The 14,507-nt window shown below is 41.6% G+C and overlaps 1 protein-coding gene across 3 annotated transcripts; it reads right to left on the minus strand.

The window, feature by feature from the left end:
- Positions 1-305: 305 nt before the first annotated feature.
- LOC138303662 (epidermal differentiation-specific protein-like) lies at positions 306-13,831 on the minus strand. Of its 3 annotated transcripts, none has more exons than XM_069242967.1 (3): positions 13,805-13,829; positions 10,532-10,626; positions 306-3,614 (listed from the first exon to the last, which is right to left on the minus strand). In XM_069242967.1, the coding sequence occupies exon 3, from the start codon at positions 3,568-3,570 to the stop codon at positions 2,557-2,559; it is 1,014 nt and encodes a 337-aa protein (XP_069099068.1). In that variant the 5' UTR covers positions 3,571-3,614; positions 10,532-10,626; positions 13,805-13,829; the 3' UTR covers positions 306-2,556. The 3 variants fall into 3 exon arrangements, with proteins under 3 accessions (XP_069099068.1, XP_069099069.1, XP_069099071.1); XM_069242968.1 differs by lacking the exon at positions 13,805-13,829 and adding an exon at positions 13,729-13,751; XM_069242970.1 differs by lacking the exon at positions 10,532-10,626 and having other exon boundaries at positions 13,805-13,831.
- Between the last annotated feature and the right edge of the window lie 676 nt (positions 13,832-14,507).

The following is a 14,507-nucleotide window of genomic DNA, read 5'->3' on the forward strand; positions in this document are numbered from 1 at the left end:
TAATATAAGTAGAGTTTTATCTGTTTTGTATAATTGTTTTTATCTTGTTGTACTTGCTTTTTTTGTAGGTGTTTTCACTCCCTGTGTTATCATCAGGCTCGAAGGTTGGATGGAGCAACTTCCTGTGATGCCATCATAGTCAAAGGTCACATGAGCTCATTTCCTCTGATGTCATGAGGGGAGAGTTTAAGTAACTGAAGTCACTTCTGCTACACCAGGCATTTTGGTAAACATCTATTATATCAGTGCTGTCAGGGTGACAATAACATTTTCCAGTGCAAAAATAGGTTCACACAAATGTACTCTTCAGCTGTGGAAAATGTAGATTTATTTGTTCTCAACCAGAAACAAACATAATCAGACAGGAAATGCAAATATTGATCATTGACTAGTTTCCCGAACTGGAGAAAAACACACAGACAAAAGCTATCCTTAATTCACACAGGTACACATAAATTAACTTTGTTTATTCTATATCTTTGGGAAGTGGATGAGGATGTGCAATTAGAGTTATTTGCTTAGATTTAAAAGAAGTACAATAATATTCTATTTATACCAGCTATGATGTAATATCAAACTAGTAATCCAGTACAGCTGTACCTAAATTATTCTCCATCCAGGGATGTAGCTATTATTGGTGCAGGAGGTACAATGGCACCTGGGGCTAGGGTCCTAGAGGGTGCTCCACACCACAAATATTAATGCTTTTTACTTCCAAAAAGGGGTAAAGGGGTCCAATTTTCACTGCTTGCATTAGGGTCCTTTGGTGGCCTTGCTTTGCCGCTGCCTCATTGAATGGATACACGCGGACACATGTTAATGAAGTAAAGGGTTATTGTACATGCGGATGGCTCATTGAAACCCAGCGGTAAAAATGTGCATTTCATGATCCCCATACGTGCACCATTTAGTTGCTGTATTTTCCATTTACCAAAACAACATGTGAAGCAATTAAATCTGGGTTGTGATTTTAGTTTTTAATGAATCAGGGTCAGAGAGACCATTTTCAAGATGTAAACAGTATCTTGCCAAGCCTTTTCTTCAGGGTTTAACTAATTTTCACCAGAAATGGACTGCTCAATCAGTTATAAAAGAAAAATGACAAAGGAGAGGGTCAAAGCTTCCTAAGTAAATCTGTTTGTGCCCTACAGGTGTCTTAGTGGCATCACTAAAACCTGTTTGGCCTTGTTCAGTCAGATCTGATATAGTTCACAGCGCTGCAACGATTATTTGTATCTATTGGGCTCTATTGACAAAGTTAAATCACCTGAGAGGAGGAATCAGCATCTACAAATTTGCTGGGATTGTAAAGGAAGTACCTTTTTCAAGGGGGAAAAAAAAAAAAGGTATGTATTTCCACAGGGGTTTCTATTCCCTCTGTGCGGATCCCTCTGCTATGGGTAACTCTGCAGATAAATGAGATCTCTCTGGGAATGTCACATGACCTTCATGAGAATGGAAAACGTACACCTGCAGCAGCTTTCCATGTTCCATGCATATATCTGGAAAAGGTTTGGCATTCCACAAAGTTGTAAATCTACTCTTGAATGTAGGTGTAAATCTACAAGTGCAGCTTTATGATCTTCTTTGTGAATTGGGCCCAAAGTCTGCATGTCTGCCATTCTGACAATAAAATCCATTGAGATGGTCCTACTTTCCAGAGACTTGTGCTCTTGCTTCCAGTATGTGGTTGCCACGGAAACACTTAGCAGGGCACCCAGTGACCTATCATATTGTAACATCAACTAAGGCCCTTGGGAGAGAAGTTTTACTTTTGAGAAGCAGTAACACCCAGTCAGAGTATGGATTTGGCTCATGTCCTGTGGACAAAAGTACAACACAACTGCAGCTCTGACAACCAGGTACCAGTGTATGAAATAGCTTGAATTACACAAGTTTTGAGATGTCTTGGGGGATTTTTATAGGGTTGAATTATCCTACATTCTTACAAAGCAGGCATTGCTACTGCAGTGACTCAAGGTGGCCAGAGTATGGTCTTAGCAGAATCTCTGCTGGGAGGAGACAGACACTGGTGCAGATATAAACATCACTAACAAGTTAGGACACATCCATGGCTGAAGCATTGTCACATTCAGACACATGTGAGTCATTGCCGACAGGCACCTGAAGAGAGCTGAAAGCTTGAAGTGCAGCAGACATGAACACTGGCCAATCACAGTCCAGTGATGCCTGAAGTTATAAAGCACACAGTCGTACACTGTTGCCTGTGTGACATCCATTCAGTGGTTAGAGCATAGCTTTGCCTCTCTGACTCAAGGAAACTGGTTAACTGCTATGTAGCCATGACAACCACTGACCCAGTTCAAATATGGCATTGGTTGACATTCTGGTAAGGGGTCAATGTTCATGGCTAACCTACAGGAAAAACACATTTCATGGCATGGAGTATAATTTTGTTGCAGGATAAGTCCCTGCGAGCAAAGGATTTGTGTGATCCTTCTAAGATTTCTCAGTTTTAAGGCGAGTACGAAGAAACAAAGAGTAGCAAATCAATGATGAGGCATGCCCCCTAACAATAAGAAAGCATGGGTCATACTAGACTGTACTGATGGCGTGAGACTGAACATCAATGTACATATCTGTGCCAGACTCACAGTGGTATGTGCCATATTCGGTCACAGTCTTACTGCCTTGGACAATTTTTAGCTCCACTGGTACTGAGCTAATAACCTCCTTGTACATGAAACTGACAATAATTTTTGTGCGTGGAGGCACCTTGATCGGCAAGCTCAATTCTGCTGTTTTCTTTGTGGTGAGAGATTCAGATTCACCTTTGCTCACTGTAAAGGTGTTGGAAACCTCTGTTGTAATATTGGCCACTTCTTTCAAGGTAAATGAAGCACCCACCTTAATTGAAGATTCATTGCTGAACTCAAAGCTATGGGAAACATATTTCTCATACTCTTTGCAAGAAGTAGCAGTGAACTCCTGCTCACTGTCTGTGTTGTTGGTGTAAAGATACTGATCTGCCTGGATGTTCCTTTCACTCTCTACCTTTTTCTTGTTCCACAAAAGTGTGCCGGTCACAGAGGCTTTCCCGGGACGCAGAGGATACAAGTGAGAGATTTGATCATTTAAACCAGTAATAGAATAATCGTCTAGATATTCACCAGCTTTGGCTACTATATATCTCCCCCCTCTATTTGGATGCTCATATAGAAGCCATACTCCATTCTGGACTCTATGTGAGGATATCTTATCATTTATGTTTCCAAACATTAGATTGCTTTCATGAGTCACAACTGACGAATTGCCGGAGCAATATCCATGCTCATAGACTGTGATCTTTGGATTGTTCAGGTCTTCGGTGATCAGCTTCAAAGAAGATGCTTTGTCAGTCATTTCAGTTGCCGGATGTTCTCCTTCCTCTAAGGCAATGAACCATCCCTTATAGTTTGGATGCTCGTACATTAGCCATGGCTGCCCCACCACCTTCGCAGACGAGATGGTGTCTTCAAAGCTCTCATTCACAAGATTCGGAACATCTGCTGTATATGTCCTATGGAGTCCCTGGAAGTTGGGATGCTCATATACAGTGATTTTGTTCATGGTGGTCAGCAACAAAGTTTCCAATGTGTATTCAGTATCTGCCTCTGTAATACAAAACAACTAGTCAGTGGAGAAGCATCATACATGATTGTGTGGAGAGTAACAGCACTGTCTTTTCTCTTTTATAAGAAGGTATATTTTGCTGCCTTTGTTTAGAAAAGTGTTTTTCAGACAAACAGGCTTATTTACAAGGGGCCTGCATCGCCACAACATAAATTTTGTACATGCTTTAGTGGCGCAGGCCTCTCAATCATATCTATGAGGCCACACAGTCACTCTGCATGGCTTTGCATGGCCTCATTGATATGGCGTAGGGCACGGCAGTGCAAAGCGCTGCGTTGCCTTAACCTGCGTCAAGGAGGCACACCATGGGCATTGTGGTAGATGTTCTCACGCAACACCCATGGTTTTTGATGCTGCCCCAGATTAACAAGGGGCCTGTAAACCTGGGGCAGTGCCAACACTTTATGCCACACCAGAGCAGGCATAACAAGAAGTGTTTTCATTTCTCCTCGTTCCTTCTGCTTTCCATATGTGCTGCATTCAACAGCGCACATAGAACGAGGAAAAGGCATCAGTGGATTGTTTTTTGTGCAGGAAGGTGTCCCTTCCTGCACAAAAACAATCCTGCCAACAATGCAGACACCCTTGCACCATAGTACAAGGATGTCTGCGTTGGTGCTAGGCACCCAAATGTGCCGGCACTGGCTGAAAGGACAGGAATGCACTGCATCTCCTATATATAGTGCATTCCTGCCCTTTGGATTTGTCATAGTGCAGCGCAGCAAGAATGCTTTCAGTCCTGCTCTATGCCAAATCCTTGTAAATGATGCCCTAAAGTGTAACTTCCAAATAATTTCAAGCCCAGACACAGAAAGCAGTTTGGTTCTATAGGTTATCTCAGGGTAAAATAAAAGTGTAGGTTACAAAGAGTCCATATGAAATAGTATGAGGAAGGCAAAGGATGGGACAGCATCCCTGTGTGCATCAACATAAAAGTAGGCAGATACTAATCACAGAAACACTGTATGAGTAATGCTTTCTCGGGAACTACCTGTATTATTATCAATTTCAGAAAAATACTTTAAATAAAACAAATGTATGACCTTCCTTTTTCTCTTGGCAGAAGTTCAATGCCATATATAGTATAGAACATTGCCAAAGCCAGAAATGACTTTATGTTAACCTAATATTATCTAATAGTCACGCCTACCTATAATTATGTTTTTAAAACTGAGAAGCTCTTATGCTGTGTAACGATTAGGGTCACTGGAGCAGTAACATTATGCTGCACTCCCGAACTCAATATTTTGTTCTCCTCCTGAAAAACATCAAGAACCCACCAATCCACACGTTGATTTGACTTCCTTGCCCCCCAGCGGGGTACTTGACTCTATTGAACATGGCCGTTGGCCTCAAAGTGTCCCTTCTTTTATCAAGCGAGACTACTAACCCCTCTGCGAAGCCAGGATAAAACTGCAGTTGATTGCAGTTGTGGAATTCAGGCCTTTATTCCTTGGAACCCTACTGAGGAAGATGCTTTCTAGCCCTGCTGGTAAATCAGCAAAGTTTATCATCACTAGAATGTTGCTCTTACCTCAAAGAATTACGGCAATTTGTTTGTATATCCATTGGAGACTGAGACATCATTTTCTTGTGGTCTTAGTGTATAGGAATAGCTCCAGGATGCTGGGTTGCCATTCCTAGTAATTGTAAGCCCTGCTTCTTTTTGTCTGTGGCATGACCCTGAGCAGCTCCTTCCTCCCCTTCTCTGCACAGGTCAGGCCAGGCCAGTTGTAGCGCTGGTTGATATGTCTCCAATTTTGATTCACAAATGCTCCGATAGAGTCTTTTGGAGTTCTTTGATTATCCCACCCATGTCCCAGAGTTCCAGCAAGCCAGCCTGCTGCATGCAAGAAGCATTAATTGATTCAAAGAAGAGGCCAAAGGAATGATCTATTGTTTTTCCTGAGAGTCTGTGCTCTGGCTCATGTTCTCTCAAGAAGACAAGCTCCACTCCCAGCAAGAACCTCCGATTAGTTGAAGCTTGTTTAAATGAATTCACATCTTTTATTCCTCCTTTGTGTGTGGACCCTGAATCCCAGTGGACCCAGTAACAGGATTTACCATTGCCATCAGAATTACAAATCCAGTGGGAACACGAGATATTGTGATTGAGTTTTTCGCCCAGGTACTTTACCACTTACCAGTAGGTGTAAATCTGCTTGACAATGGAGGGAAAACAAGTAGGACTTGGTGCAGAAACACAGACTCCTGCAAGGTATCTCCTATTATCCATTGACCAGCAGTAATCATCCCTCATATTTGTATTTCTAGAGAGGGAGACGAGTTCCAGCCAAAAATGTCCCAATTGTAATGGGCCTGTTATTACTTTTGTACAACAGCTCTCAAATAATTTGATTGCTCATTGCACCTACAACTGGTCTGCCTTGTATTGTGATAGAGAACTAAGTCACATTGCCAAGGTCTATGTGTACTTTGGTTTTACATGTTCTGAGTCAGGGAAAGCGCATAACCAAGATTAACCATGCCTGTAAGATTAACCATGCCTGTAAGATTAACCATGCCAAGACCTTGTTGGGAGCTAAATCTATCAAATTGTTCAAGGCCTGAGAGAAGCTGCATTTGCTAATTGCTGAAGGCTCAATCAGGGCTGTATTTTATGTCCTATCAGCACAGATGTGAGTTCTACTGCAGATGTGGATAATCCCCCTGAGACTTCACCTACCTATGGTCTGGGTGTGAACCCACCATTCAGAACTGCTGCTTGCAGTTTGATGGATTGCATTCATTACGGGTCGCCAAACATCATAACGGGATGTTGTGCAGCAACCACAAAAATAAGGCTGGATGGGTGCTGCTGAACACAGCCTGTTCCCAGCTCTGACAAATCCCCATTAAAGACTGCCAGCTCTGTGCAGTACACATGAGTGTGCGGGGAACTGTCCTGGGTGCAAGATGGCCCTGAAAGAACTTGAGACCTCCTCTGACCTGTGAAAGGGGTAATACGTAAAACTGACTACATCTGTGAACTGTGGATGATTGCATTGCACATAGCCCTGATTCACAGTTCTCTAATATCCCCTGGAGAACAGGAAGCAATCCTGAAAAGGGGACAGAGGGCCACTTCATTAGAAAGTGCTAATAAGAAATCACACATAGACACTGGCTTGCATATCAGTATTAAAGTGTGTAGTGTTTAGTACAGCATTGTGAATAGCTTACATTCTTTCTTGCCAAAATATGCACTGAACTGGACATTCACTTTATTTGGTCTGTTGGTGAATTTTTGAGCTCTAAGGGGCATTTTTAAAAGCCCCTTTTGCCACCAGTGCATCATTGTCTGTGACGCACAGGTGGCGCAAGGATCTATAAACTTGAGGATGCATCAAAAGTGTTCGCCTCCTCAGGGGAGGAGCAATTAGGAGAAATATCTTTATTTGGTGCTAGGCAGCAGTTTGTCCACCAACACAGAGGGAAATTACAGAAATGTACCATATCTTGTATATATTGAGCATTTCTCGCCTTTCAAATTGGCGTAGGGTAGCACGGCTAAAATACTTGTGGAGCTGCCCTACACTAATTTCTTGTAAATTTGCTCCTACATCTGAGCACTCCCATATGATCTCCCTGAGAAACTGTGACTGCTCATCCTTGCTGCCCTGAGAATCAAGTGTGGAGAGGGTTATACTTGGCCTAGTTTACAGACCAATAGTAGGATAGGTCGTGGAGCATCAGTGGCAAATGATCTCAACTTCCAGAACCAAAGGCCCAGTAACCCCTGCCTTCCCACTACACCCCAATGGGATGTGAGATTCCTTAAAAATGAAACCAGGATGATAGGCAGATTTGAATCACTTAGGGTAAGGTTCTAGTTCCCCAGGCCACAAGTCTATTGAACATTTTACGGCCATAAAGTACAAGAATTTCAGTTTTAACCGAGTTGAGCTTAAGTTTACTGTTGCTCATCCACCTGACCATTTCCAGAAAACAGTTTTGGAAGCTGAACTTAAGTATTTCTTGATTGCTATCAAACTGTGACATGATTTGGTTATCAGTGGTGTGGTATGATAAATGCCCATAGTAAAGTGATTAGAACAGTCACTAATCTTGTCATAATAACAATGAGCATGGAAAATAGATTTTAAAAAAATATTCACAGCTAGGTACAAAAACGTAAGCCATCATTACAAGTGGTGTAATAAATGGCACTGCCCTGGGGACTGGTATTTACTGGGCTGATAAATATAACCTATTATGATTTTTCCCTCTTTGAACAAGGGATAACATGCAGATGTTGGTGTCAACTGCACTGCAATCTGCATATTGTGGAGTTTAAAGGATATTTTTAACTTTTTAAATTTCAGCATGTTTGGCCCAGTGAAATTTAACTAAGGGTTAACCTTATTGCACCCATTAATCAATGGGTGAAAAACACTCTGGTAAAATTGTAATTATGATCCCTATACAAACAAGCATTTGTACAGGAGCTGCAATAATTTACTGGAGCACTCATATTCAAGAGATCAACCAAGAGTGTGTGCCAGGCATGCTCCAATTTAACGGTCACACACTTAGACAATTGGGGCAGATCACTAAGAACTCATGCAACACAGCAAGACAACATGTTGTTCTGTGCTGCATGACAAGGAGAGAGCAGGAATGTGACAAATATACTAAAATAGGATGCATTGCCTGCTCCCTCCTGTACTGCCTAGCACGAACGCAGGCGTCCTTGGGCCATGGTGATAGTGCGCCTGTATTACGGATAAGATCAGTGTACCATTTTGATACCATTTTGAGTCTTTGTATAACTGAGAATGTGCTAAAATCCATGGGTGGATGCATGGAAACACCCATACTTCACCCATAGAACACCTTTTGAATGTTGAGTAGCGCAAAGCAGCAATTTGTGCTACTTTGTATTGCTTCAGACTTACTAAAATGGCTTTGTGTGCCTTAGTAAATCTCACTTAAGCTCACATGTTGCCTATAGCTTGACACCCTCTACAGTTGCCTTATGGCACCTTGCTTGATGCATGGACAAAGCAAGTGTTTAGTAAATCTGGCCCTCAGTGTCATATTCAAAAATAATCTTTCTGTGTCATGTTTTTCTCCCTGCTTCACCCTCTCAGGCACCTCTTCCAGCTTTCTATACTGCTTTCTCTCTGCCTACTGCTAAATCCGGGTGTTAATAACTACTCTAGCTTGACTTCCTCTACCGTTACTTTTTCTCAATACACCTCTCTCTACTCCTCTCTCCATCTTTTGCACAATGGTCCTACTCACGTCATACCTCTTTTTGTGCCTAGTTCTATATTTCTTACTCTATATATCAACTCGATCTCTGTCAGCCCCCCTATTCTGCACCTAATACTTTGTTCCCATCTCACCTCCCTTTATCTCTTTTCCATCTACTTCACGTTTCTCTCAAACTCATATCAATCGTTACCCAGCTCTCTATTTTTCTCTCCTTTCTTCTGGGCCTTCCCACTCTGTAATTCTGCCAGGCCTCTCTGCACCTTACCACTCTCTACATCATATTTGTTTTTTCACATTTCTTTCTCAAAATCTAATTTTTCTCATTGCCTCATCTTCCTATGGAACCATTCTGTTGCTACATATGCTGTAAATGTGCCTCACCATTTGCTTGCTTCCTCTCTATTCTACCATCTCTCTACCTCTTTCCTCATCCCCTTTCTAACTATCATATTCCTCTTTCACTACATCTATTTGCCTACTCCTTTTTCTTTGTCTATCCTTACCTCTCTCACACACACATGCATCTCTTAGAACATTCTTCTTCATTTAAACTCACCTTGTCTACTTCAGCTGTATCTGTCTGCTTCCTTCTTTCCACATATCTCTACCTCACCTGCATCTACCTCTAGCCTTCCCTTGCATTACTTGCTCAACCTCACCACCACATCTTCCTTTTATTAACCTCGCATCTCTTTCTTTACTTGGTCTATCACTCCAACTTATCCTATTTTTTGCTGCATCTCATCTTTTTTTTCTACAATTCATCTTGTATTATGTCTTTCTTTCTTTGTCATTGCAATGTTTTCTTGAATTGTTTTCTACATCTCTTATTATTTTACCCTCCTCTCTACCTCACAGCTCTCACTACCTTGCATATGTTTCATCACCTCAAGCCCTAAACCTGTCAACCCTTACCTCTTTTTGTCTTCACCTGTCTTTAACTCATGTTGCTTTGCATTTTCTCTTTCTTTTTCTCTAGCTGTCTCTCTAATCGGCCCTCGGTGTACCCCATCCTTCCCCTCCCTTTATAAATTGCTCAGTCCTAGCTCTAGATTTGTCTACATCTCTGCTTCACTCAAAAAGCTTAGGTATCTTTCTTCCTCTCTTTCTATATCTCTGAATCACTGTTTTAGGATACCCCACTTTTCTATTGTTACCACATGTCTCTCCTTAGGTCATCTCTTTCTTCACCATCTACACCTACTTTGTTCTTCTACGTTACCTTTCAGTCTTTCTCCAACCTCCCACTTCCTCCCATTTATCTTACTCAGTAGAGTCAGAGGTAAATATCTTGCTAGTGATTGTACATATTGAAAAAGGAGAAGAGAGCAAAGGCAGGGAAAGAGAAATATGGAGACATTTGTCAGATTTCACCAAATGGAATGATTAACATCCTCAGCATAGTGCTTTGATTGTACCTGCTACAGCACAAATTCCAGTAGTGAAGTGAGACCTATTTGTGATTGATTATGAATACCTGCCAAAACAAGATGGAATGTCAAGTGCTGAGTGCTTAAGTTTTATTTTTATATTATGCACTTGACACTAAATCTCACCATGTCACCCTTACTCTGTTCTTCTGATGATGGGCAGGGAAGGCTGCTCAGCCACTGAATTCTTTGTAACATATTATTGTTGCACGTTGAACAAATGAAGAGCAAAGCAGAAAATTAAATACCTTTATCAATAGATATTCAGCCTTTTGTTGGTTCCTTTTGGCTGGAGAACACCAAGCAGCTTGAGTTAGTGCCTGTTTTTTGCGTCTCTTGGTTTCTGAAATTTTAACATAAAATGTAATATTGGTGGCATCACTGCTGAGAGTGAGTAGGAAATTTAAATGTCTTCCAGAAAAGTGGTCTGAAAATGGATTTTGCCTGTGGCTCCAAAACATCTTATGATATCACTATCAACACAAATTAAATACAACATTCATGCAATATCAACAACCAGAATACATTTAAAATATGGGTCACAGTAACAATTCTTTTGGAATGTTGGATTCTGGAAACTATTGATATTGAACCTGCTCCCACTTTCACCACACCCAGAAGCATGCCCTGGCAGACTGGATTTTTACTTAAAGCAAGTTCAAATGTAGGTCTTAAACTCACTTGTACTTCTAAACAGGAAGACAACTGTAAATATGGGTGTAAATATGGAATGTTGGGTACAGAATATTGAGCTCCCATGGTATTGTCATCAAAGTATTGATAACAAAATTACTGTCCATGTACCTTGAAGATATATCTATCTACAAATAATATTACATTACTCTTCATGCTACATAGATGTGGATTTTAGAATATATCATACTTATCCTTATGCATTACTTCCTCAATATTATATTGTTCCATATTTTGGTCAGTGTATTTTGGCCACTTGATGTACTATACTCAATATTCCAGACTATAACTGTAGACATGAACATATGACCATATTCCCTGATGTCCCCCAACCAAACATATAAATACAAGGAAGGCTAAAGTGTATGTTGTTTTGTTCTCCCATCAACCAAAATCAGAAGACTTGTGAATGCAGAGGATTTTTATTTGTCCACCTTCTCTTTTCCTCCACGTCTCATCAACAGTATTTTAAATTTGAGTGCATGTGACCCTCCAAAGAGATGATCAGAAAATAAAGAAGGGAGCAGCTATTTAACCAGATGCAACTGTTTTCCACTTTTGGGTGACCGACATTCCCAGATTTCTATTGTAAAATATCTATTCAAGTCAGACAATTGTAGTTTGCCTTAATGTTGTGAATTCACTATTTGGCATTACTTTGGCACACATTTCCCAAATAATTAGATACTGCACTTTCAATATTGTAAGACAATAGAAGGCTCAGTGGTAACTTTTTTGAGAGCCTGATTTAGCTGTTGGCAGATGGGGTACTCCATCACAACGGTGATAGATAATTAATCCGCTGAAATCTAAATACCATTAAATCCTATGGGATTTAGATTTAGGTGGAGGGGCTATTCATCACTGTTTTGAACATCTAAATCAGTTGTGAACATCCATCACTTGTCCCCTGGCATCTAATTCAGGCCCTAAGTCCTGGAATAATTCTGACGAAGGGGCTGTTTGCTGGACCCACTCTTCCAGTGTTCCCTTCCACTCCCAAAATTTCAATGAAGTTATGCCCCTCTTTGCCTTTGTGTTTGTTAACCTGTTTATGTGGCTGTTTTTCTATATGTGTTTCTATATGTATGTGTGCTTGTGTGTACACAACATAAAAAGCTGAGTTTCCTTTCAATACACCTGTTCATGGATGCCCTTTTGCTTCCAATGTCAATTACAGAAATAAAATAATGTAATATGCACTGAGGCAGTGGCGCAATAAAAAAAAAACTAGCACATTTGCAACCTTTTTAAAGTACCTATAAGAAGAGTTGCATATTTAGTGCCAGATTACAAGGCTGATGGTCTGAAGACCTCCAGGCTTGCGGTTGCTGTCGGACTGCCGTGGCTGTGGCGGGCTGACTGCCACATTATGAGTTTGGCGCGCAGCCCCGCCAACCTCTCGTCATCCTTGCCAGGATCTCAGATCCTGACGGGCTGACGGCGGTGCAGGTTGCAATCAGCGAGGGCGGCGTTGAAGTCAGCACTGCCGTGCTGACTACAACTTTGTTATCCACCAGCCTTTTCATGGTGTTACCACTGCCATGAACATGCTGGCAGAGAACAGGTGCATGGGTCCCTCTGCCCAGCACCCTCAAAATGTACACTGTCTGCTGTGCAGACAGTGTGCATTTCAGGGGTGCTGGTACCCTCTGCATGCTGCAGCATTGCCGCCGACTCTATTATGAGTTGGTGACAATGCTGCTGCTCCTTTCCACTGGGTTGACCGGCCAGCCCAGTGGGGAAGTTGTAATGGGGTCAGCAGGGAGGCTGCCCTCTTGGCAGCAACCACCCCGTCTGGAGTTTGCCAGACCGGTGTTTCCATCTACCAAACTATTAATCAGCCCCTTACTGTCATCACACACATGCACACATGCGCTCAGACTGGAATCCACAAATATTGCCAGTAGAAAACTGTCATATTATTGACATTGTGATCTGACATTTTTAGAAGTTGATATTTCAACTATGCTTCACTGCACACATGGGTAAATTAGGCACTGAAGAAAGGGAAACCCTGCTGTGCAATTGCACTTTTTTAAAGCTTCATGTTATCTCCCTAGAGAAAAGCAGTTTCTCAGTGGAGAAATCCCTGAATCTACATCTCTCACACAGTTTAGTGGCATTCCATCGCCCCTTCCACCCTTTAGAGAAATTCACTCCCATCCTTTGCTGGAGCAAAGCTCTGACCACATCCAGGGTGAGAATGAGTTGTAGATGCATTTGTGAATGTTCACAATGTTACAACTTTGAGGGTGTTCACATACACTCCAGACAAAGAAATGCATTAACTTGCCTATTTCCTACTGTTTCTTGTGCTTACTATCATACAATATACACAATTGTGCATACAATTACTCATTAGTAAATGCATTTCCACATGCTACATATCCTTTTGCGCATACCGGCAGAAGTAAATGCAATAAAAAAACAAGGGTTTACAGTTGCCATGTGAATCGGGCTCCCATTATAAGTGTATGTGTGTATATGTGTGTGTATGTGTGAGCGCACACGTGCTTTTTGATGATTTGTATGTGCGTGTGTGGGGGGGTGTTGCAAGTATTTGTTTATGTCCTTGATTAGGTGCATTTCTGTGTGTGATGTATGTCAGTATTCATGCATGTGAATTAGACTTATGCTTATCTGTGTGATAAGCATGTATGAGATGTATGTGTTAAGTTTGTGTGTGGGTGCCCCTGTGTTGGCAGAGTGACAGTGCATCACCAAAACCATGACAATAGGAGCAGCATACCTTCTTTTGCCTGCTCCTTCTTTCTCCTTATGACAGTTCTCATGAACTAATGTTAAGATCCATGCACACTACTCACCAGAAGGTGTTCTTTCTTCTGTCTCTCCTTGCACTTGCCGAAGAGACACCTGGTCATATAGGGCCAGGTTTCTGCCACTCCCAGGACTCCGGGGCAATAATTTCCATATGCAATCACCCCTCCTGTTGAATATTTATCAACTCTCTAATAGAATCCGCCTCTAAGCATTCTCTGAAATGATTAATAATGCAAATATGAGCACATCTTTCCAGACAGACAGAATACATTCTCAAAGGCACAAGTGTCAATAAACCAAACCTGTCAAATGTGCTGCGGTTGAGACAAAGAAGTCACTGTTTTTAGATGGATGTGGCTCAGCAGGAAGTGGTGAAGTGTGAGGCCCCCTTCACGACTAGCTGCACAGACTGAGATCCTGACCTCGGTCGGTGGTTGTTCCAAGTATTATATGAAATAAGAGTCTGGTTCACCCCACCACAGGGTGAAAGTGCTACACATGTTTTTGTTTGGATATTTACATTGTGCCACATTAGGTTAATATTTAGAAACTTACATTTGAGGTTCATAAGTGTTTAAATCCTGACATTAGAAGACCACATGGTTTATAAGATGGCCTCCTTTCCAGAACCGTTCATCTGGCACTTTGCCCGCAGGGTCACTGTGTGTTCTTGGTGATACTTTGTGCACATTGAGTCATCAGAACACGTTTGTGGGGTAACATGAGTCAGTGACTCCATTTGTGGGG

Source organism: Pleurodeles waltl, chromosome 7, assembly GCF_031143425.1.
Source record: "Pleurodeles waltl isolate 20211129_DDA chromosome 7, aPleWal1.hap1.20221129, whole genome shotgun sequence".
Classification (NCBI taxonomy): domain Eukaryota; kingdom Metazoa; phylum Chordata; class Amphibia; order Caudata; family Salamandridae; genus Pleurodeles; species Pleurodeles waltl.